Source organism: Lepidothrix coronata, unplaced genomic scaffold, assembly GCF_001604755.1.
Source record: "Lepidothrix coronata isolate B3197 unplaced genomic scaffold, Lepidothrix_coronata-1.0 Scaffold140, whole genome shotgun sequence".
Taxonomy (NCBI): Eukaryota; Metazoa; Chordata; class Aves; order Passeriformes; family Pipridae; genus Lepidothrix; species Lepidothrix coronata.
Window position 1 is genome coordinate 2052890 of NW_016690320.1, and position 23695 is coordinate 2076584.

General features: G+C 36.6%; 1 protein-coding gene across 5 annotated transcripts in view; it reads right to left on the reverse strand.

Annotated features, from left to right (window-relative positions):
- UNC13C (unc-13 homolog C) overlaps positions 1–23695 on the reverse strand; it is a 142767-nt gene that overhangs the window by 8636 nt on the left and 110436 nt on the right. For 3 of the 5 annotated variants that reach the window (XM_017827549.1, XM_017827550.1, XM_017827548.1), the window contains 6 exons: positions 19992–20080; positions 17628–17777; positions 16227–16350; positions 13682–13738; positions 12520–12600; positions 8702–8849 (listed from right to left, as the gene is read on the reverse strand). In XM_017827549.1, the coding sequence (XP_017683038.1) occupies positions 8702–8849; positions 12520–12600; positions 13682–13738; positions 16227–16350; positions 17628–17777; positions 19992–20080 (649 nt within the window). Of the gene's footprint in view, positions 1–8701; positions 8850–12519; positions 12601–13681; positions 13739–16226; positions 16351–17627; positions 17778–19991; positions 20081–21599; positions 21711–23695 lie in introns of those variants that run through there. The other 2 variants (XM_017827552.1, XM_017827551.1) reach the window with 1 other exon arrangement.

Sequence of the window (23695 nt, forward strand, 5' to 3'; positions counted from 1 at the left end):
AGTATGTGTATGGGACAAGGAGATGGAGTCAAAACTGGAGGCTTGTGGAAATTCGGTAGAAAAATAAAGGTTGAACTTTGTCACCCAAACCAGCAGCGTGTGTCCAAAACCCAATGTAGCCCGAGATTCATGGTCTTTCTCAGCTCAGGTCCCAGAGAAGTCAGGAATGTACTGTATCCCTCTCCTAATGCGAGAAGTTACATATGTCTGAGGAAGGAATTGATTCCATTTCTGGAAGCTGGAACCTACTAAACAGTTGACACAGCGTCCAAAAGAGACCAGCGTCTGGTCTCAGGTGCTTGAAAACAGAGCTCCTATTAGTATCTGAAAGGTTTTTATTCTATCTGCATTTATTACAATGTAATAATCTATTATTTGCTTTGAAAGAAAAGCATGAAATGTCCGAATTTATTGAATACGTAAAAATACATTGTCAGAAGTCCTTTACTTATATTTACTATATTTTTTTTATTTCACACAATTATCTTCTCATTTTCCATACATTCATGGTTCCTTACAATTACTGAAGGGCTAAAATGACCCCTAGGTTGAGAAGGTACACATGAATTAAATAATTTACTTTATGCAAAAGAAGTGCTTCATTAAAAAGCAAAGGAGTCTAATATTTACCAAGCACCCATCTGACTTTAAATACTAATGTGTTTGTTACTGAACTAATCAGTGCTTATATAATAATAACGTAAGATGAGATTTAAAAAAAAAATGGGATTTTTTGTCTTTTGTTGATCTTGGAATTTTATAATTTGCCAAGGTTACCATGTTGGTATTTGGTATTTCTCTCCTTCCAGCTGGCATGGATCTATAATTGATGTTAGGCTACTCACATTGTTCTTTTCTGCACTAGTTCTGGGGCTGGATGTTCTTTTAAAGACTGTCTTCTTCCTAGACTTTGGTAGTTTCTTGGCTTTCTCCTCTTCTCATCCAGCCACTCATAAAGTTATTGCAAGTGGTAACTAGCAGTATTTTTGCCCCAAAGTAGTCAAAGACAATAAGCTAGAGTCTGGAACAGTTTGTATGATTGTATTAAGTTTCTAAATCTGTGGAGGCTTATATTTGTTTCCTTTTTTTTTTTTTTTTACTCCAGCTTTTAGGGTTCAGGATTTCAAGACATTCTTTACCTCTCTGAGAATTAGAAATCTAGCTCTGAAGAAGAACAACTACCTGCAAACAAATCATCATGGGTGACATGGTTTTATTACCCAAGACTTAGAAAAGCTCACTGAGCACTGTGAGCCAGGCAGTAAAACCAGCTGACCTGGCAATGTTGCCTGTGGTAACCCTGCCCTACCCTACCCCATTTGCTCACTAGCTGCTTCAGCATAAAGCTGTTTATTTAAACACTGGACCTATGCTTTGACCTTATTTTCCATACAGGATGTAAGAAGGAAAAAGCTGAACAAATATTCAAGCTTTCACAGAATCCAATGCTTCAGGAATTACACAAGCTATGAAATGAGCACTTTAATTCAGACAAGCATCTGTCATCTTTTGATTGATGATGCCAATAAAATACATATATTTGTCTGGCGTTCATCTGCTAATTTATTAGAAGATAAAAGATTAGAGTGACTCATCAAGTTGTTTTTCACAGGATCCTGAGACTCTGTGATTTAGAGGAAAATCTTGAGTGCATTTTTAACATTTCCATTTAATACAAAGAGTAAGTTAAAGCTGAAATGTTCAGAGAACGTTCAGCATGAGGGAAACCTGATTTTATCGTGATAACCACACTAACTGTAACATGTGCTTTGCTTTAAAAGGTTGCTGTCCAAATGGTTGATTACTGTTTGTTTTGGGGGATTCTGAGAACCAAGTCCAGTTTCTTGAAGGCTGACTTCAGCAACCATTTATTCACCAGGCTGCCATGAAAAGATTGAAAAGATTTAGAAGGTTTGTATTTGATTAGAAAACGGAAGTAATTTCTCTTACGGATCGCTTGGTGTGACGGAATTAAGGCTGACAGAGGATTCGGCAGCATCTGTAATCTCTCTACAACTGTACAAAGCCACACTATCAAAATACATCCTCTCCTACTGGAATTTCTGTGGTGTCAGACAGAGCGATCTGAGGCATTCAGAGAGCATAATATAAAAGCAGAATATTACAGTGTTAGCAGAAAGTACTGGTTTGAGTGTCAGAGTGGAAACCCAGTTAAGGCCTTTCCCTTCATCTCTGCCATGTTTTACACAGCAAGGGCTGGAACTGAACAGCTCCATCGTGACCTTCCCTCCTCTGGAGCTGCTGCTCTGCCCGTGTGGTGAGAAACACGGATGAGGCAGCTCTGATCTGGGAGGAGTGTATCCAACTGGCACCATCCCTCCATGTATATGTATGTGTGTGTTCTGTCCAGCATTTTAACCAGGCAACATACAGGCCTCTTAAGAGATTGATATATGTACTGAATGCTCCACTGATACTAATAAGAAGTTATTTTTAAAAATTGATGACATATAATTGATGGATATCTGTAGCTTGTGTTTATTTTCTTGAAGACTTAGAGGGAACTGATATACAACTTGTTTCTAATTTAGGTGCTTTACTGTGACATTTAAGGAACAACCAGACATTTCCTAATGTAACAGCCTCTTAGGTGAATATTTTGTAAAGATCTTCTGCTTTACCAACAGTCTGGTTTTCTATATGTGAACTTTAAAAGTATTTGTTTTCTACCACTATTCTGAATGCATTTATTTTGCTATCAGCATACACTGGAATATTTCTACTAGTTGTAATTCCACAAGTTTCTTCATTGTTATATTTCCTGCTGTTTGTTCCTATACAGAGCTTGCAATTGTGCACTGATTCCTGCAGCTCGTAATGCAGGTCTGGTTTTTTTCTTTCATGAAATAAGGTTGTGTAACACACGATTCTGACCTCAATTTGAAACTACAGTGGATGAAGCAGGGATTATTTCTTGAGTTAAATTCTCTCTGAAGTATAGGTTATGAGAGAACTGCAGGACTTGAATTTCCTGATAGAATACAAGTGTAGCTTTCAAAACATGACAGTTGATTGTAAAACAGTTTTGACAAGCAAAAGTAGAAACAAATCTTTCTTTTTGCACTTCTAAGAGCTGCTAAACAGTTTTTATTTTCTTTAATCTGATGTCATCTATCTACTTGCCTAAACTATAGTTAACTAGCAGTTTATTATTTTAATGTGATTCCATATATTTAAAAAGGTATTGAGGTTCTGCTTTGCCTTGTACCATTACAGGTTGCAAAGGAACACAGAAATGAATTTTGACTTGGCAGTTGCAAAGAATTTCTCTTCAGTTTTGTTTGTGTACCTTCCTTCCCTGTGTCGGTGACTTCACAAGACGAGTGTGGAGCTCCTGTTAGAGATACTCAATCTCATTAGGTAAATATGCTTATTATATTTTCTTGTTTTCAGATGCATCTTCCCCTTTTGCCTTTCACTTGTCTGTCACAAGAATGAAGAAATCTGATACAGACCAGCTGATGTGAGAGCAAAGCCTTTTCTGCAGCCTTGTAAACACACAAGTAGGGATTGCAGTATGAGCTCTGTGTTGTGAGATGAATCTTGATTTTTCTGCTTAAGTAATACAAACGATTTAAAGTCAATCTAAAAAATACATTGTAGTCCTGCCACTACCTATTACTGTCATTTATCTTACAATAACAGTAGCATTCTCTAATGATGTTTATAAAACTAAGCTAAGCTGCTGTAAATTTATAAGAAAAAAAATATTTCTCTATTTCCAATAAGTAACCATTTTTGATGCAACAGTGATACTTACTTTGGAGAAATTAGTGCTAATAAATGAGAACTAATTCAGGACACTATGTTTGAGGTGCTGTCTTTTTATGTACATTGCTAAAGCTAAAATAATATTTGTTCAAGTGTTATTAGAGCTGATGCTAACCAAATGTAAATATTCACAACATAGAGTTTATGAAATTACTGAAGATTTAAGGCAATTCCTTAACTACAGGCATAAATCTCATTTTAGTTTTGATAGCCTTTAAATTAAGTAGTTTAAGAGGTGAAAGTTATTAATTCAGTAAAAAGGTGACTGCCTCTCTGGTTTTTTAGGATTTATTTTAGAGAAGCTTCTGCAGTTCTGATCTCAGCTTTGAGTAGTGGCGAGGCAAATACACCACAGAGTAGGAAAGTTTATACAATAGGCCGGTAGCTATGGATGTAGTTTTACTTCAGCATTCTGAGTCTGTTCCCTCTCTTCTGAAATACAGAAATATAGTAAGAGTTTGCCCTTTGGTTTTTATAGTTTTGCCTTCACTGTGAGAATGTCATTGAATTTAGCTCAAGTTTACTTAAAATTAGCTTATCCCGCCTGAACTGAGATTTGACCATTTTGTCTAGAGCTGTTGTAGGTTGAAAAATTGAATAAATACATCAATGTACAAAATATATGGTCATTTGCAGAAGGCTTGGAGCTTTCCCTGATACTCTGGGCTGTTTTGCTGGCTGCTTTTCACCTGTTACCCAGCCATGGTGTGTCCTGGCCATCCAGCACTGAACCCCCAGTTCCTGCAACTAAGCTGGGTTTTACAGGTCAGGCTTGGCAGTGTGCTACTATTTTATAACTGACTCATTCTTGGCACAAAGTGCAGTATGCACAAACATTTGTTTGGTTACAAAAGATTTTGAAACCAATCCATATTATAGACTGAATTTATGCAAGCATATTATCCTGCAGCTGAATTTAGAGAAAAAAACACCCAGTTTTACAACATGTTTGTTATTATTACTGTTCAGTCTAATAGTGACAATTTACAGCTGACAGAAGTCCAGAGGAAAGAAGATCAGTTTGAGATCTGAACCTCAGGTGATCTACTTGGTAATGGTGTACTTATTCCACAAGATCCTCACTTGGCTGTGTTTTATATGCTCTTTGCAGAGGTATCAATGGCCACAGAGCGTGTTAAATACTGATCACTCAGGCTTTGAAATGCAGTTCTCTTCACTAAACTGCCTTCAGGTTTTAAAAAATCCTTGAGGTGTATATCAATGTCCATTTTAAAGCCTCCAAAAGTGACCTGCTTCATGAACTGGTTCTTGGCAACATTAGCACCAGTGTATGGTTGAATAAGAAGAAAACACTGATCCAGAAGAATGCGCTTACGACAGGCACTGCAGCATCACCTGACTGCCTCCTGGTTAATGTTAAATGTGAAATTCAGACAGGTAGAACAAAATTCATTAGCAGTTTATGATTCATCGTATGTAGTATTACAAAAGTTTTCCTACCAAAAAGTACTGATAATTTATTTGCCCAAGAGAATGCAGTGCTGCTCTGCGTGTTTTCCATGTGTGGGTTGGTACTAAAACAGGACAAGTTGCTAGCAGGTTTTTCTTATTTTTCTGGAAATTTTTATACTAGGGGACAATTAGAGATGAAAGTCCCCCTATTGATATCAACTTTAAATCTGTAAAGATCAGAGTTTCTGCAGTATGTAATTTCCAAACAAACAAGTTGAAAGTGTGTGGCAGATCTGGGATAGCAGTAGGGATGCAATTGAAGAGAAACCTCTCTCTCCTTTTGTGCCAGGAAGAAATCTAGGTTTTAATATGATAGCATATGACAGAACTTAAGCTGTCACTAAGTGTGCTAATCTGGTACTGTCTGTATGAACTTTAAAAGATAGCAGAAAAATGTTGTCTAATAAATAATTCTCATAGTGTGGTTAGAGATTTGTTTTCACAGTGCTGCGTGAGCATTAAATTTACAACTTTCTGCAGCATAGAATTGTTACCATTGAAAAAGATCTTCAGCCACGACAAATCTTTATATGGAGAAAAAAGAAAAGCAAAAAAAAACCCCAATATTTTCAGTTACTGAAACAGTTACTGCTGGCTTATGTGCTCAGCATTGTCATTTACTTATTCAAACACTTGTCTGCTTTGAAAACTGTCTGTGGTGGTGCTTTGAAGAGGAAAAGTCATCAGAGTAAGATTATAGAAGTTAATTTCCTCATTCCTGTCTGTGTGATAACTTGCTTTTAAAGCATATGTCCATAATGATGTAGTCTCATGATGTATTTGAAAAAGGCAGTAAGAGTTTAGCTTTCAAATATTTAGTGTAGTTAAATCGCCACAGGAAAAACTATGAATCCCTGAATTATCATTTTAAAAGTTAGGAATGGTTTTATTAATATTGTCTATGCAAATTGCTTTGTTGCCAAGAAGTTCTTTAGGAATGTATAGGCACAGAGGCTGGGAATGGAAATGTTGGTTCAAGCAGTCATCCTTCTTTAGAAATGGTGCAAATCATAGCCTTGGATAATGTTGTTGTTCCTACTGAACTTGATCCTGCATCTACATGAATACAGGATGTATCAAGGGCCATAACATACACTTTTACAGAGCTATTATCATGGAATCACAGAGTCCAACCTTATGCTTTGTGTGTGTTTAATGTTAACTCCCCCTTCTCTCACCAATTAAATAAATTTCTTAGAAAAACTACAGCTTAATCATGGTAAGCGAAAAAGTATTTTCACCTGTGGTTGAGTAAGCCTGATTGTTGTCTGATTCCAGTAGTCATTAGAGGAAAAACTAGCATCCACTTTTTTCTAGTCACAGTTATTATTCAATTTGCTATTTTCTTTTTATTTAAAATATTCTTTTTTTTTCCATTGTTTTGAGTTTAATTACATCCAACTATCTATTGATTATGGATTGGACACGTGCACAAATATGAGGGCAAATTTAAATCCAGAAAGTTTCTGCTTTGTAAAGAGGGTCATTTGAACTAAATGCCAATGATACAGCTACAGCTGTGAGGCTGGAGGTCATAATAGATGAGGATTTAATTCTTTTAAATTAGACATTAAAGGATAATGAAAAGCTATGAGTCACTTTTCCTTAACTTTGTTCCCAGTGGCTACATTTCTGACAATACTGGTGTGCAAATAGAGACCTGTTAATGTGTGCACAGAAATGAACACAGACCTCGGGCTGAAATCCCAATGAAAATCAGAAAATTCAATTTTGCTGTTCAGGATTTATGAAAGATCTTTACTTATGGCTACAGCCTAGATAATTTTTTGCTCCTGAAGTTACAATAAAGGTATCAAGGTATATAGAATATAAAGAAAAGCAAAATATACTAGTAAGTCACAATTTTCTGCCTAAATCCATATTGTTAATCTCTTTTTTTTTTTTTTTGAGAGAGAGGAAAAAAGAATCTATTCCCTACATATTAGAGTTTTACAGCAATTTTCTCGCTTGTAATATATGAATTATTAACAGGGATATCCTCAGTTTAATACGGAAATAGCTTAGGAAATCATTCCTTGGAATTAATCTTGGGGCAAGCTGCAAAACTAATGTTTCATGGCTTTTATGCTGTGACTAACATCCTGTACTTTAGAAGTAAAAGCAACTGATTTCCAGCTTAACTGCCAAATTAAAACTCTTCTGATTCTTATGAGCAGGGTGATTTATTATAGATCAGCAAATTGTATTCCTAATTTATTATAGATCAGCAAATTGTATTCCTAATTTATTATAGATCAGCAAATTGTATTCTTCCCCAAATATACTAAATGGCAGACAGGCCATTTTTACAAACACCCATTTCCTTCAAAAGAAATCTAGTGAAGATTACTATTGTGCAAAAATGTGCAGTTTCTAGAATAAAGGAAACATTCAGCTTGGAATATGGTGCACATTAGCTATATAAAACAGTTCCTGAATGTGCTGTCCTAGATCCATAAGACCTACTTTTGAAAATAGAAGGACTCTTTGCCTTAAAGTATAACCGTGAACTCTTGTCCTCTTTTTGAAACCACATAAAGTCCTCTCCTGAAATAAACCATTAATGAATTGCATGTGTATTTTAAATGAAGAGAACTTAGTACTTCAATTTTTTTGGTGTCCTACACCAAAATTCTCAAGCAGGAAAAAGTGGCTTCAGTTTTACTGATGTCCAGATTCAAAGTATATCAAATACCACACACTTGCACGTTCCCCTGCCTTGGTTGACTTCTGGGAAAGTATCAAAAATTTGAATTTTGAATAGCAGGCATAAAAAAAAAAAGTGCCATTTTTAGCAGAGTGGCTTTGAATCTGAATTCTGAAATGCACAAAGAGAAAAAAATCCAGACAGGGAAAATAATGGTGTATTTTAACTTACAGAAACCTTCTAATTCTTTTGAATCCACAGATGAACTGTTAAAAGGAGAAATGCGGATTCTGTAACATGGAATCAGTGTGCTACATTAAGGGCATGTTGCTCATAATTTATTGTCCTTAATCACAAAAGGAAACCTCCTAAGGGTTTTAACCTTCTGCAGTTATCTGTGATTAGTAATTAATATCCTCCAGCTCAGAAGTTATCTAGAGCTGCCAATGCACTCGATGAATTTACTGTTTCTGCAGTAATAATGTGCACTCTGGAATGGCCTCCACAACCCCAGCTGTGTGTGGAATGCTCCTACAAATAACCCTGATGTTCAGTGTTCACACAGAGCTCTGGGACCTGTGCTCCCTGGGAAGTGACAGCTCACTAAAGGAACTGCCCTCAGAAAAGCTCCATCGATTGACAACAGCATTGGATGTGGGATAACACCACCATTTGTGACAATAACCTCTAAAATACTACAGTGTGTGGAGAATATGACTGGCAATCAATCATTTAAAACACTTAAAAGATAATCTGATGTACTTTTTATGTCCCCTATAGGTCACTTACTTTGAGAAGTCTGAGTGTTTATAAACTTCTTTATCAAGGCGTCAGTAGTTTGTGTGTAAAGGCTCAGAGCGTATTTGAGGGACTGTAGGTCTGGGCTCTTTTCCAGGAAATTCTTTTTCAGCCCACTCCCTCCAGCATGGAAATATTGCTAAAATGAAAAGCAAATATGGTTGTTCATAGAGGAAAGTTATCTGAGAAAGCCCTCAGTTGCAGACGTACAATTTTAAGTAAAATTCTTAAATGAACTTTTAGAAATAACAGCAGGCATGTGTAGCTGGATTTATGACTAAAGCATTTGAGATAACTGTCACTATCTCTACCAGGGTAAAAAAAATAAGTGTTGGGGGAAGAAAAAAAATACAAGATTTTAATTTTGGTCCTCCAGATTGGAAGTACCTCTCTGCCAAAACTGGATAAATATTTGCAGCATTCCTTTAGGTTGCAGAGAGTGGAATCAGTTTAAATTCTTTATCTAAAAAAACCCCAAACACCAAACTTTCAAATCAAGGCATATTTACAAGCACAAGTGAAGAATATATTGCTTTTTGCCCCTAAAATGGGGCAGTTCTTCCCTCTGCAAGCAGCTGCACCGGTGTAGAGGTCACTGCCAGCTGGGCAGCAAGGCCTGACAAGACAGCCCTGCTCCTTTTGCTGTCCCACTTGTCCCTTGAGTTGTCCCTCCTTCTTTCATTAAAAAAACCAAACAAACACATATATATAGATAAATAGATATTAGCAGAAATACCTGAAAGAGAAAATGACTACTGATCTACTAGGTTTGGAACAAAACATGTTTACCACTTTGATGCCATGCTGTAAAATATATATATAAAATATATGTAAACTGAATATAAAAACATATTATAGTCCCTTTTCAGTCCCAAAGCTGACTTCAGACAACTTAGGACAGATTCCTCTCTTCTTCCTCCCTCAATGAAGAATTTTTCCTAAAATTTCAGGCAAGACAGTCATTGATGAATTAATGCACTTAAGCTCCAATGAAAAGATAAATGTGCTACATACACTCATTTTGTTCAAACACCTTGCAAAGCATTTTGCAATCTACATTACAGCTCTAGGTCTCAAGATCAATAAAGCTCCCATTAATGGCTAATTAGTAAAAACAAAAAATGTTTTTCAGGAACACACTGTGACTACTTGATGACATGGTCCATCCTGTACAGGGAGTGCTGGGGACTGTAAGCAGAATCTTCTGGCTGCCTTTTTGGAGTGTTGCCAGAGGAATATATGCAATATACACTCTCTACATACATATATATCCACTAAATGCTGTATCCTAAACTTATGTGGACAGTGCAGACCACCTTTGTATTTAGTGTACACATTTCACCTTCTGATTCTCAAGATTTTGCAGGAGATGAAACATAAATGTACTTTTCATAACAGTTATTATTTACATTTCTGTGTTGAAGGCTGCTGGTCATCATAGGGAAAAAAATATCTGTAGCAGCAAAACAGGATTTGAAATCATCAAGCTGCAAAGTTTTATATATTGCTCTATCACTATGGGGGCACTTAGTGTCAGCTTAAATGGTTCTCATCATTGCATACTTACATAAAATTTATGTCTTTCCTAGCAAATTATTTCATACTATATATCCCAAAGAAATCTCTCTCGTCTTAATTGCTTAAAAGTGTAGTCATGATTTCACTAAGGATTATAATCAATTTATAAGCAAGTGTTAAAAGCTGTTAATATTTCTTGCTATTGTGACAATTACTGTGATTTTTTTAAAGTTCTGTCTCCCAGTAAAATGTTATCTGCAGTAGCAGCTGCAAATGGCTAAAAGCTCCATGAAAGCTAACAGATAATTAAAGAAACAAGGACACCTGACCCTTATCTTCCTGAGTTTTTTACATTGCTTTGCTGTTGCCCATAAATGGTAAATTTTGCAAGCAAAAACAGTAATGTGAACATATCATTACTGTATGGAACCAAATACAGAAAAATAACGAGTAAACAGGGTTTTACAGATTCAGCTGGATGGCTGATATCCTGCTCCTGAGAGATGGAAACCTCAAAATAATTCACCTGCTCCTTGTGTTCCTGTCTGAGGGGTTTCAAGGTTTGTAGGTGACACAAGAGGTTTGAAGGGCTCAGTGACAAATGAAAGGGGCAGATGTCAAGTGTATGGAAATCAATGCAGGAGCCACTGCAGTCTCAGCCAAAACTTGACAAATGTCACACAAGCCCTTTTGGGTGTGGGTGTCACTCTGCAGAGAGCCTCTGGGTGCACAATGGAAACTAGGACAATATTATCAATATACATATTCTCTGGGCTGAGATAATGAGACAGCAGAGAGAATTCAGTTTGAGATAACTGAGGCCAGAAAGCCACTTCTAATAGTAAATTGCAAATTAAGATAAAAAATTTTTATATATATATATAGCTACAGTTCTTTTTACATAATATAAAACCTCATGATATGCTATATATATTTAAGACAAGAAAATGATTCCTTTATTTTATATTCTATGAAGCCTTAATTACACCATCAACTATTAAATCATAATTGTTTCTCAGTGAATTAAATGAAAGGAAAAATAAAAAAAGTCTGCAAGTATGGACATATTCCTCCCTGCAATACCTTTCCTTACTGTAATCATGTACTTAATTTCTGAACACCAACCATATGCCATTTTTACCATTCTTCTATTCTTATTTGGGCAGCCTTGTTTTTTTGCTTTTAAACGAACCATATTTACTTAGAATTACCAAAAACATTCTATTTTTTCATCATTAAATTTATGAACTGCATTCCTAAATCAACAGAGCAGTCTTTTTTTTCTTGAGGTAACTCACAAAGATTTTTTTTTTTTAATTTATTTTTTTTTATATTTTTAACTCACAAAGTTTGTCTTTCACTTCCTGCCAGTGTAAGCCTTATTTCTGCATAGCCAAGGTTATTTGCTTGGTATTTTGGAAAGCACAGATTTTGCCATATCAGGTTCCAAGTACAGTAGGCAGTTATAATGCCATGTCATTGCCTTACAATTTGAAAAGAGGTTTCTCAGAAAGCATTATTTAGCTCAGCTATGTAGCACACAGAGATAAGAATATTGAGTTAACAAAGCTTTTCCCCTATTTAACCATTCCCTCCATTTCTGGACTTTTTCTTTAGTAAAATGATCAATACCTATCTCTGTCTCTTTAAGTGCTGGAAGCTCAGGCAAGGTTAGAGTTTAGATTTTTCACAACTTTCATGTGTTTAGAACAAACGCCTTCAACGGAAAATAGATTCACACACTGAACAGAAGACTTCACATGGCTTAATTTGGGAGCATGCAGTACTTCAACATTTTGTTCCATTTATGTTTCCACAACATTAGTAATCCCCAAAGATTATTTTTATTTCTGAAAGAAATGCCAATTCCACTGCAAATCAAAAAAATGCAATTGGGCAGCCCTCTCTGATGCTTTTTTCTTGTCTTTTGAGACTCTATTTTGTTGCTCAAGAACTTGATCCTAAGTATTTCTTCGTATTTATATCTTCAACTTTATACTTAGTAGCTGTCTCCTTACCTTCCTGATGTGCTGTCTCTTCACAGCAGACACAAAAACACGCTGTTATTCTAGTAACTGATTGCTTTTAAGTTACACCAAGTAATGATACAGGCCAATGTGAGAAACACTGATAAATACATTAAATGATATTCCTTAATGGCTTCTTTTGACTTTAGAAACCCAATCTGTGAAGACTGCATGAAAGTCTCTAGTTTTTTTTTTAATCAAAAAACCTGTCAGTCATGTTCTTGGTCATTCTAGCAGAGAACAGAAAAACACATAAAGCTGTACCTTTATAGTAACCAGTGCTACTTCCATTATTGCACATTGCCTCAGGGTCAGGCTTTTGGCTTCCTCTCGAATCACATGGTCCTGCAAAGCAAGTGAAGACTGCAATTGGTTTTGAAAGGAAACTATTGTGGCTTGGTCTTGGAAAAACAAATACACAAAAAAATCTGCCAAATGCCCTCCAAGGACATATGATTAACAGGCATTAATTCAACTTCAGATTTCTTTTACAAAAAATTATAACTTAGAGCAGTCTTGTTGTTTCTTGAAAATATGGACTGCAGGGGAAAAGATCCCCTGTTTAATACTGAGTATCTGCATAGCTTTATTTATTTTCCTAGGATGTGTTATTTCTCTGTTCTAGGGAGTAGGGGAGAGGTTAAAATTGAAGTTCAAATAATTAGATGATACAGAAATTATTACTCTTATTAATAAACATGAGAGTTTAACTTATCTTTGTTAATGCCCCATGTTTTTTTTAAAAGAAGGGGCTCCTGTCAGAATACGCTAAAGAGTCATAAAGTGATGCACTCCTGTGAAATCTTTGTCTAATGTAAGCACCAGTGACTTACTTATGTAACATTTTAACTCCTCTAGCAAACCAAACAATTATTCATAGAAGCACGAGTTGTCACATATCTGCACAAATCTGAAGTCCTAATGGCAAAATTAATTGGCAAACAACTGACATCAGTATCAAACATCTCAGCTCTCCATCAAGTGGACTCCAGCACTGTACTGCTGAAGAGTTTATTGCAGAGGTAAATACTATGTTTCAATGCACACCATAAATAGTGCACAGAAAGAAGATTAATAGCTTTATCACCTTAGAGCTTTTTAGAACTGGTTCCAGGAGGTAACATAAAGATCTCATATTTTTTTTGGTGATGTTTCATACTTTTAAAGCCTAGTTTTGCAATATGGGAATGATATCTTCTTGACCCATCTAGTGATCACTTACCATATAAGTAATCAGTCATTTATTCATAATTGGGTTTTGATGAAACTGTAAAACCATTATTCACCTTCGAGTAGTTACTGCCATATTCAATCTTATTACAGTAAATAAGAATGAGGCCTGAGGTTTGGCCTCACAATCATTAATTATCCATCTATTTTTTTTTCATTAGCTCAAGCCATTCACAGCTTCATCTGGCTCCATTACCTTGAGTTTTGACAGTTGTCCAAGATCTTTGGCTGCACTGAATATCATCTGGGGCCCCTGTAATCACATTGAAAATTAAGGAAACAGACTCACTACGGTGCATTTGCTTTTTATGTCAACATGATCTTATTGTCTGCCAGGACATCAGCCAAAAGTGTTTTGCAAAGGGTTTTGCAAAAACAGTGTTTTGCAAAGCTAAATAAAAGTTTCAATTACACATGAGACACATTTTCCCTCAGTTGATAAGGCCAAGTAGTTGAATTCCTCAGCACGATTCCCTCCAGGATCCCGCACTTGAAACAAATATTGCACATTCTGCTGATAGTGGTTTCGTGTCCTCCTTTCTGCTATCTCATTTTGTGTTTAATATTTTAAGCTGAGGCTGTGATTGCTTTCACACAGAGTGTCAGTGAGATATTTGTGCATGACCACAGCTCTCAGGCATTATGCTAAAATAAACAATCATCCTGGGAAGTGAGCAGCCCCGAGGAACCTGCAGAAGCATGACTGCCTACAGTGAAATCTCAGTTGAATAACACTCAGAGGAAAGGTGGACTGTTAAGACAAAGCCTTTTTTTTTAAAAAAAAGAAAGCAATATTTTACAATAGCAAACTCCTGGCATGACACCAAAGGCTGATATCTACATGTTTGTCTCAGACAAACAGAATCCTACTGTAATTCCATGCTCACATCTTTTATCACAGTTACTCCAAATAATATAATTATTAGTGCAGTTACTTGGCAGTTCAGCAAGATATAGTTCTGAATAACAGGATTTCAGAGAAAAAAGGTTCATCCAACTTTCATTGGACTAATTTTTCATCAGTCTTTCTGTACCAACAGATTTCAGTTTCCAGAAATAACTTTGCTTCTATATCCTTCAATTGAAGAAGATGTAATATAAAACTGCAGCTTAAATCTTCATTATTTATTAGTAGTGAGAATGGTAAGATAAATATGAAAATTAAAAAATAAACCCTGCTTCTGAATACCTGTACCTCTCACCCTCAGATAGAAAGAAATAATCAGGGCTAAAAAAGAAAAAACATTTTTCATGGTATCCTACTTTTTATTGATTTTCTTTAATTGTGTGTTTAATAGTAAGCAGAAGTGCACCAAAATAAATGCAACGAGTTAATACACCTTTCTCCTGCCAATGGAGACACTTTATATAAAGTCTATCACAGTAAAGCTCACCTCTGACCCATGCTGTTCTGTGAATGGAAGTGTAACAACTGATCCTGCATAAAGCTAATAAATGCTCCTAGAGCATGATGGAAAATGCCAATATTTACCCAATGTAAATTCTACTTACATATTTGCAGATAAGATTTCCCCCCAGATGTTGGAAAAGCAAATTAAAGATCTCAGAAACATAAATTTGAAACAGTCATTGAAAGAGAGGCTGTTTCTGATTATGCATAGTAAACAACATCATTATGGTAAATATGAAAAAATTCAGTGATTGGAGTCCTGGCTATGATTTTGAAGTTAGCTCTAGTCTAGAATTTTTAATAGCTCAGGTCATTTCATTACTACCTTAGCACCATTTACACATGTCCTATTAGATTTTTTCCTGCCTCTCCAGCAATATTCTTTCATGTGTCTTTAATGTATGATATGATTTTATGATATGCCTATAACTTATGGACACTGACTAATAGATTTTTAGCAGCTTAACTGATACCAAAGGACGTACATGGCAAAATTGCCCAACACTATGACATCATCATGATTATCTCGTCGTAAGATGGTCAATTTATTTTAAACAATATTGAAAACAAGAAGAATTAACAGTTATGTTATCCTAGTCCCTAAAAAACACAAAAAAGTAATTAAAAAAAGGCCCTCCAAGCCAGGCTCTTTTTTGTTGATCCTTAGACAGAATCAGGTTTTACTGGTCAGCTCAGTCACCACTCGGAGTTCATGTCAGGCCATGACCCACATGGGTCTCGTGTGTAGCAGCCCTACTTTTGTATTTACAGTTTTGTTCCCTGTTCTTGTCAGGCTGTAAATGCAGTTCTGCCCAAAAAGGACCTCCATCAAGCCTGCTATTAAAATACCCCAAAACTTTAGAACTATATTATCTTAAGCTTCCTGATGTTAATTAAGTGCTGCCTCAAGATGAGGAATGGCAGAGCAGGCAAGCCTGGAGACTGGAATAGGGCATTCCTGCCCTTCTGAAACCTGCAAAAATGGAAGGGATTGAATTTCTGCTGCAACAGGGAAGGGCAAGGAATATACTTCACGTTACTGTGCACAATGAAGTCAAGAGCAACCAAACTTAAAAGCCCTTACACGAAAGCACACTACTAAGTCAGTGATGCAGCTTCTTTTACATGACTTTTACAAAAACTGCTCTGAGTCAGGGCAGGCAGTAAGTGGCAGGAGCAAGGTCTTTCCCACCATCTACATACAATCCATGTGTTATTCCTTCTGGTCAAGGTACAGAACAGGACAGTGTCAGACCCCTTGGCAAACACCTGATCAATCACTTTATTACAACCCTCTAGAACACAGGAGAATTACTGCTGGAACACTCACGGTTTGGTCTGTCAGTGGTGGAAGCACAATTTGTTTTTCTATTTTGTTTAAGACCAACTTCCAGAGCTCTTTCAAAATCCGTTTCAGAACTGTTTTCTCACAGATTTTTGCCGAGATACTTAAACTGGAATAAAACAAAACAAAACCAGTCACTGAAACTCATATTAAGACCTCAGAGGTTCTATATCAGTATATACTCAGATTAATGGCCATTAAGGCTTAGCTTTTCTCTACCAATAAAAATTTCTCAGTAGCTTAGCTATTTTGCAATATTACCAGTAAATATTTTTGGTAAAAATTACTTGCAGATTACAAACTCATGTAAATCTCCACTATCTAATTTAATGCTTAGTATATAACTGATGTATATTTATCAGAAATGCAAAATGATGATGAGTTATGAAGTTTGATGGATGATAGAATTTAGCACTCCCACACCCTTAAATTAAAGATTCGACATATAATTTGTGTCTTAAAAATAAAAAAAACAAATGTCTCCCTTATTTTGTATTTCTTCTGGGATCTAAAACTAGGTGCTGACAGCTAATACAAATTCACAGCTACTGCTTGGAAGCATTTATTTCTATATACTGACATGTTTGTGCAATTATGCTATCTATTACTAACAGTAAAATTACATTTTTGGAGCACCTTTTCCATCTTAACTCTGAAAATGTCTGGCTAGGGAAAATAGGCATGAGGAGCCAAAAGGTATGTAATTCGTGTCTGTGTGACTGCAGATCTGAAGTGCAGGATCAGTGCCAGGCTGCTTGTTCAATCACTTCCAGTGAAAGGCCACTGGTGTTTCACAAGTACCAGTAATGACATGACCAAGGACAGCAATGTGCTTACAGACGTGCCTGGGCTGCACATGGGCTTGCAGAACCTGCCACTGCTGGAGGATGAGAACATAAGCTACCCTCAATTTCAGAGGCCAGAGTAAGTTTGCAAGGTCCCTTTAAAAATTTAGGATTTTACCAAGTGAAAAAAAAAAAAAAGCTGGTGTTTAGGTGGTGACCAGGTTTTCGGGGACACAGAAGTGCATATTAATAAGGAGTGGGACACTGGATGCCAGACTAAACAAATGCCTATTTCAGTATGGGAATTTATTTTTGTTCTTTTGTTCAGTACAATCTTTTTCATAACACAGCAAGTGGAGGAGAGACTGTACACCAGTTCCTTTACAATGACTCAAAACATGACAAGACATAGAAAGGCAAGTATGTAGCTCATGTAAAAATTGCTTAGCAGAGGTAAACAGGTTAAGCATGGTATTCTGCACACATGTGAGTGCTGCAAGTATTAAAAATGCTACAGAGTGTTTCTAGGTATTAACAATCCTTCAGGGTAAAACCAAGAATGCCTGACTGTAGCATCCAGTTCCTAATCTGCCACACTTACGTTTTGTCCAGGAAATCCATGAGAGGCCGAAGCACAATCTCAGCATCAATGGCTGCACTGTTCTTGTTGGCTGCTGCATTCCCATTGCCTCTCATTTGGTTCAGTTCATTGCTCATTTGTCTTACACAATCTTCAATAACAAATTGGAAACTATACGATGAAAAATAAAAAAGAATAAGGAAAGAATTCAACATTTGTCGTTTTGCATCAGAGTCTTCAGTAAGATTTAAAGCTTTTCTGCAGTGGTGCAAAGTTCATAAATGAAGATACTGTGGTATCTGAACATAACTTTACTAAGAATCATAGCTCATATGACTAATCCATGCAGTGTTCTGATCTTTTCCCCCTTTTCTATTCTGTGATGCTTTTCACAGCCTTGTAGAGGTGCCAAATATTTATTTTCCCAAAGCACCAGATGTATCAGAATCTGTAGGTTAGAGTATGGTTGACTACCAGCTAGGGACGGTTTCTCAAGATCTGATTTTTGGTGTCAAAGAACAATAGGAACAGTTGACGATTGATAGTTTTTCTCTTGATGGTTAATATGAACCAAGCTTTGATGTTCTTCTTGAGGACAAATAGGAAACTTCTACTGATTTTGCCCCATTTGGCTCAGTTTGACTTCTTATGGGCATCACACAAAGTCAGTGCCATCAGAAGCTTTGTGCACTTCTTTGCAACTAGACAGAGCTAAAGCATTTGGACTGTTCAAAATATCCTTTTCAAAAACCCCTGCTTAAAAGTACTGAAACTTTTCCTCCTGGGAGGAAACTTTTCCACTTCAAAGTGACTGTGAACACATTCTCAGTCCTCAAGTTTGTATTTCAACTTTTCTGAAAGCTATTCTCTCTCCTAACTGATCTGATTAAGTGTCTGACAGTCTTATAGGGCTATTGATGGGATAGTCTTTGGTCGATATATTATACAATGCAGAACAGCAGTAAATCAGAATCATCAGTTCAGAGGCAGAATGAATCTCTGCACACATGGTAATTTGGTTTATGGATTGATTTATAATGAAGTGAAATGGTTTAGGATTAGTTTATGAACAGAAATGCCAAACAGAGGCCAAAAATATATCAGGGCTATTAAAGTGAAAAGATAAATGGCAAAGATTAACTTGAGAAAAGTGAAAGAGAATTTACTGTGAGAGAAAAGAAACATTATAATTAGGCAATAAGCTTTTCCAGTGACATGGCTAATCATAAAAAGAAATTGCAAACCTCCTTGTGAAAAAACTGGAAAACTTGGAAACTTTTCCAAGTACTCTTGGAAGTATACTTACCTACACACATCAAAGCCCTAGACAAAATTACATGAGGCTGCTGGTGATGCTGCTCATGTACATCCTTGGGACCAGTCCCTCCAACAAGTGCCAAAATAATTCATTGCCTTTCTTGACATTAGCCATCTTTCTAACATTGTTAACCTCACAAATCCAAGAAGTAAACTGACCTATGAGGAATGTTCTAGCTATGTGGAGCATATCCTAGATTGAGCTATTCTGGGTTCTCTTTTGCAGAAACCCAGTCAGCTCATTCAGAAAGAAGCCCTGGAAAGAAATAATATTCATGCACTGTCAATGATCCGAGAACCAGGGCCTGGGAGCAAAAATAAAGCAAGACAATACAGCAAACTAAGCACACAGAAAAAAGCAAACACTGTCCACCCAGACAGTTCATTGGTGGATTAAATAAGTAACTACAGACTTTGCTTAATGAACACCACTACAGCACTAATCCCTCTCTCTTAGATTTCTTTCTAATTTGAAGCAAAAGTAACTTACTGCTTCTTATACCAAAGGCACTCCTGGCACAGCACCATACTCATTCAAGACTGCACTCTGACTAATGAAAGATTTTGAGAGTAAGGCTCAGTAGACAATTTTTGCAGAGCCACAGGCAAGCAAATGACGCAAGAAGGCCATTCATGATGACCATTTGAAGCAGGCTAAACACAGGCAGACACCCCTGATTGAAGCAGGCCACTTGGAAAAAGCTGTCAGTCTCAGGAAGTAACATAAACATGGGCAGAGAGAAAAGTTTAACATAGCATCAGGCAAGACCAAACCAGCGATTTTGCTTTCCAAAAAGCAGAACAAAAGTCATCATGTTACAGAGCCTCACCTCTGTAACACATTCATGCCCAGAGATGATCAGTTTTCTTTACAACGAGGTTAATGTTGCTTGTTTCAGTCTAAACACATACACAGACACAAATGCACACACCACTTCACCAGGGCAGAAGCAAGCCATGCCTTAGCACATCCAAACAAGCACCCAGACTTCATCAACGAGGAAGAAATATTCCTGTTTTTTGAGCAGGAATATTTCTCTAAGGTTTGCAGTAAAATGGGTTTGTTACCTTGCAGCATATGTTACACTGAGTTCATCCAGTACATTGCTAAGTTTCACCTGAAGTTCTTTTAGAACAACACTAGCTTCAGGATCCAACTGCAAAGAGATAAATAATGTTATATTTTACTTACACACTAGGTTTCTGTGTTTTCCATTACAATTAATTAATTGGGAATTATGTGCAATGATACACTGCACTATGGAAAACCAAATGTGGAAACACCCGTTGCAACACAGAATTGCTTTAGTAGGCCTAAAAATCCAATTACCATTTAAAGAAAAATATGGAGAATATTTGATTATGATAGTGAAGAATTATATTGTTAGGAATCGAAACTGTGCCACTGAAAAATGACTTCCTATGGGATTGTGCAAATAGGGTTGTCAGTCACAAGGATAGAAATACCATTATTGGGCAAGCAGTGTTCACAAAGCACAGGAAGGGAAGGATGCATAAGAAGTTAGTGCTTATGCTCATAGGACTGCAGATGTTTTTATATTTTTGTTGGTTTTGTACATGTCATCACTGTTGATATTTCTTTTCTTGTGATTTGCATTGAAGATGTTTCCATATTTCCATTAATGCAGTGTAAAAGTAGAACAGCCAGCATTGGAAAAGATGGCTTGAAGACTATCCATGCTGCTTCTACTGATATAGTATGCAGGAAGGGAACCTACCAAATTCCAGTACTGCTGTTTCTAAAAGCCATTAAGGCATACATAATTCAAGCACAGAGCAACACATTCTGATGCACAGGGAGAACAGCTCCTGTACCTCTGATACAGGTTTACTGAACACAGGAAAAAAGAAAATGCAGGGGAGAAATATATTTTTTCACTTACAGAGATGAGGATCCATGCATAGATATTTAATCAAAAAGGTACCATGTTGATATTGATCAGCAGCTTGTTTATTTGCTATGCATTCTTTTTCAAATTAAAAACCCATAATTTTTTCATCTCCTTGATCTTTAGTATTTAGGAAAAATAGTGACAGCCCATCGGGAGATATGACTGATGATCATCAGGATCAGCAGCTGAATGTGAATCAGTAGCTCATGTTCCAGGTCTTTCAGTTATCTACCCACAATGTTAAGGAATGATTTGCAATGATAACCCTCAATTTCTGGACTCTGTTCTGCAGTAAGGTCAGGTACAGATCTGACAATTTCAAAGGACCTGTGCATTTGGAATGTATAATCAGCTCTGTCTCTATTTGCATTTTCCTATCTTTCAACTGCATGAGTAGCATTTAGTGCTTATCCTTCACCTGGTGCTTCAGAGTGCTGTGGTGCAGCAGGTCAGTTCTCATAATCACACTTCAGAGACAAGGGGAAGCTATCACAGCACACTGGATAATTTACATGAGACTACACAGGAATTCTGTAGCAAAGTAAACTCTCAAAATAGATCCAATGATCTGCTGTGTTCTGTCTTAGACCATCCTTTCTCTCCTTCGAGATTATGTGTGGTCTAAAAACATAGAAAATCCAAGATGTTCACTACAATTTTTGGCAAAACCTGGAATAGGTGACAAAGAGGGTTTATCACACATCCTCTTCTAATTTGACAAGCTCACTTTTTACTATTGTAAGTACTTACTGTGGCTACTTACAGATTTAGTTTTGAATTACTTTGCATTGAGAGTTCTGTTGCTTCTCTATATCTTAGTAGTTTTCCTGGCAGATACACTGTGACAGTTCATACACTTAAAGTGATTGTTTTCCTTCATATGAAAAGCAGGGATTAAAGAGCTAATTTTACTGCAATGTCTACATTAGTTAATAGAGTTTACTAACAAAGGAAAAGATTTTTCCAGGCAATGCATTTCACTAGGGAGTTATACTGCCTTCTTTGGTGGGATACATATAAAACACAAATTTAAGACCAGTATATTAACATAACCAGAATATTTAAGACTAGAATATCAACATTTAACAAATATTGAACACATAAGCATTCACACTGAACATGGCACATATCAAGGAAAGCACAAAATACCAGGCAGGCAGAAGACTCAAAATTTCTTAGCAGGTCATGCACAAGCTAGAGAATCACCTTGTTACTGGGCCTACAGAGGTCAACGGAGTTACTTTCTATCAGAGGTTGTTGTGATAACCAGAAAACACAATACATCTGCTAAATTCACCTAGAATTGGACTCAGTCTGGCCAAAATTGGATTAAATACTAATGCCAGATATAATGACACACTATAAAAGGGTGCATGCAAGTGTTAAATGTTTTAGAGGGCTTTGTGCTCACAAATTGCATGAACAAGTTTGTGTGTGCACAGCTGGAGGCATCTGGCAGGACATCCAGCCTTGTGTGGACACGTGCTCATGCTTCTTAATGCGGTGTCAGAGGGAGGAGTGGAGTATAAAGAGGTATGCGGGCTGCCCACCAGGTGCTGGACACCTGGGGATGCTCTCGTGGCTAAGAATATGTTAGCAAGAGTTTTAAATGTCACTGTTCCTTTTGTTTAACTGGAAAACATGGTGATTTGAGTGTGCACTTTTCATTTATTTTAACCTGTGCCTTCTATGTGCTATTGATTGTCCTCAGGCATCACCCAAATGTACCAGAACCATGACCTGCCTTTTTATTTTTCTGCTGTGGTATAGCTAAGGTGGGAGCATGAAAGTGAGACAGCAGGCAATGCTGACCAGCATCCAAGATGATGTCATACAGGGATGTACAGATATGAAAATGAAGTATCTCCAGTATTGGGGACTTTTCTTTTTCTCCTCAAGTCTCATCAGCTCCACTGAGTTTGATGAAGAAGGAATAAAAGCCAACAAACTTGCCTGAATTATTTTTCAGGAAAATAAAAGGAAAAAAGCCCTAACTGGGCAGATTATTTTTGGAAAAAAAAAAAAAAAGATGAGTGTCATTAGTGTGCCATATCTGATTTAAGCATCAAAAGAGAAAAGACTGTTTATCCCTTAGCTCTTTGGATTTCATTTCCAGTTCATGTGTGGGCTAGCCTTAAAAACATTCATAGGTTGCTTAGGTATCAAAACTGTAATTTTTTAAGGAGCAAACTGAATGTGTAAATCATACTTTTCTACCAATTCTAAATTTGCTTGGCTTTCTTAGAGTCATATTTCTGTTATTTTACCACCTTCTTAAATAATTGAGTTAATTTTTACTCACAGCAGAATATACTCATAAATTTGTTGGCACATTTCATGAGATCTGTTAATTATGGATGATTAAACAGACAATTAGAACTTTGATTTTTTCTGAGCGCTACACGAAAACAGAGAATATATTTGCTAAACAGCTGAAAAATAAGAAATACTTGAACATCACTGTTTCCAAATGATGCCTGTCTAGAACTGTGACTATTTTTACACATACAAGCCTTGGAAAAGAGTTAAGAATCTGATGAATTTGGCTGCTTTCAACATAACGTGTTAGATTGAGGCATCCCCTGCTGTAATTTTATGTGTGCTAGTAGGGACATAATCTTGTTAACTGCAAATTTGGTAGTGTTTCAGTAGGAAACCACAGAGATGCAAATTACTTTTGCATGCGTTAAATGGAACCCCTCTAACCTGAATTCAACTATTTATCTGCAATTTCACAGGTTTAACTGCTGATAGTTTCCTAATGCAGTTAATTCTCTTCAGAAAGTAGTTTTACATATTGTATGTGCATCTAGGAAGGATACAGGTATTTATCAGATCCATCACTTCAGTGATTCCTTT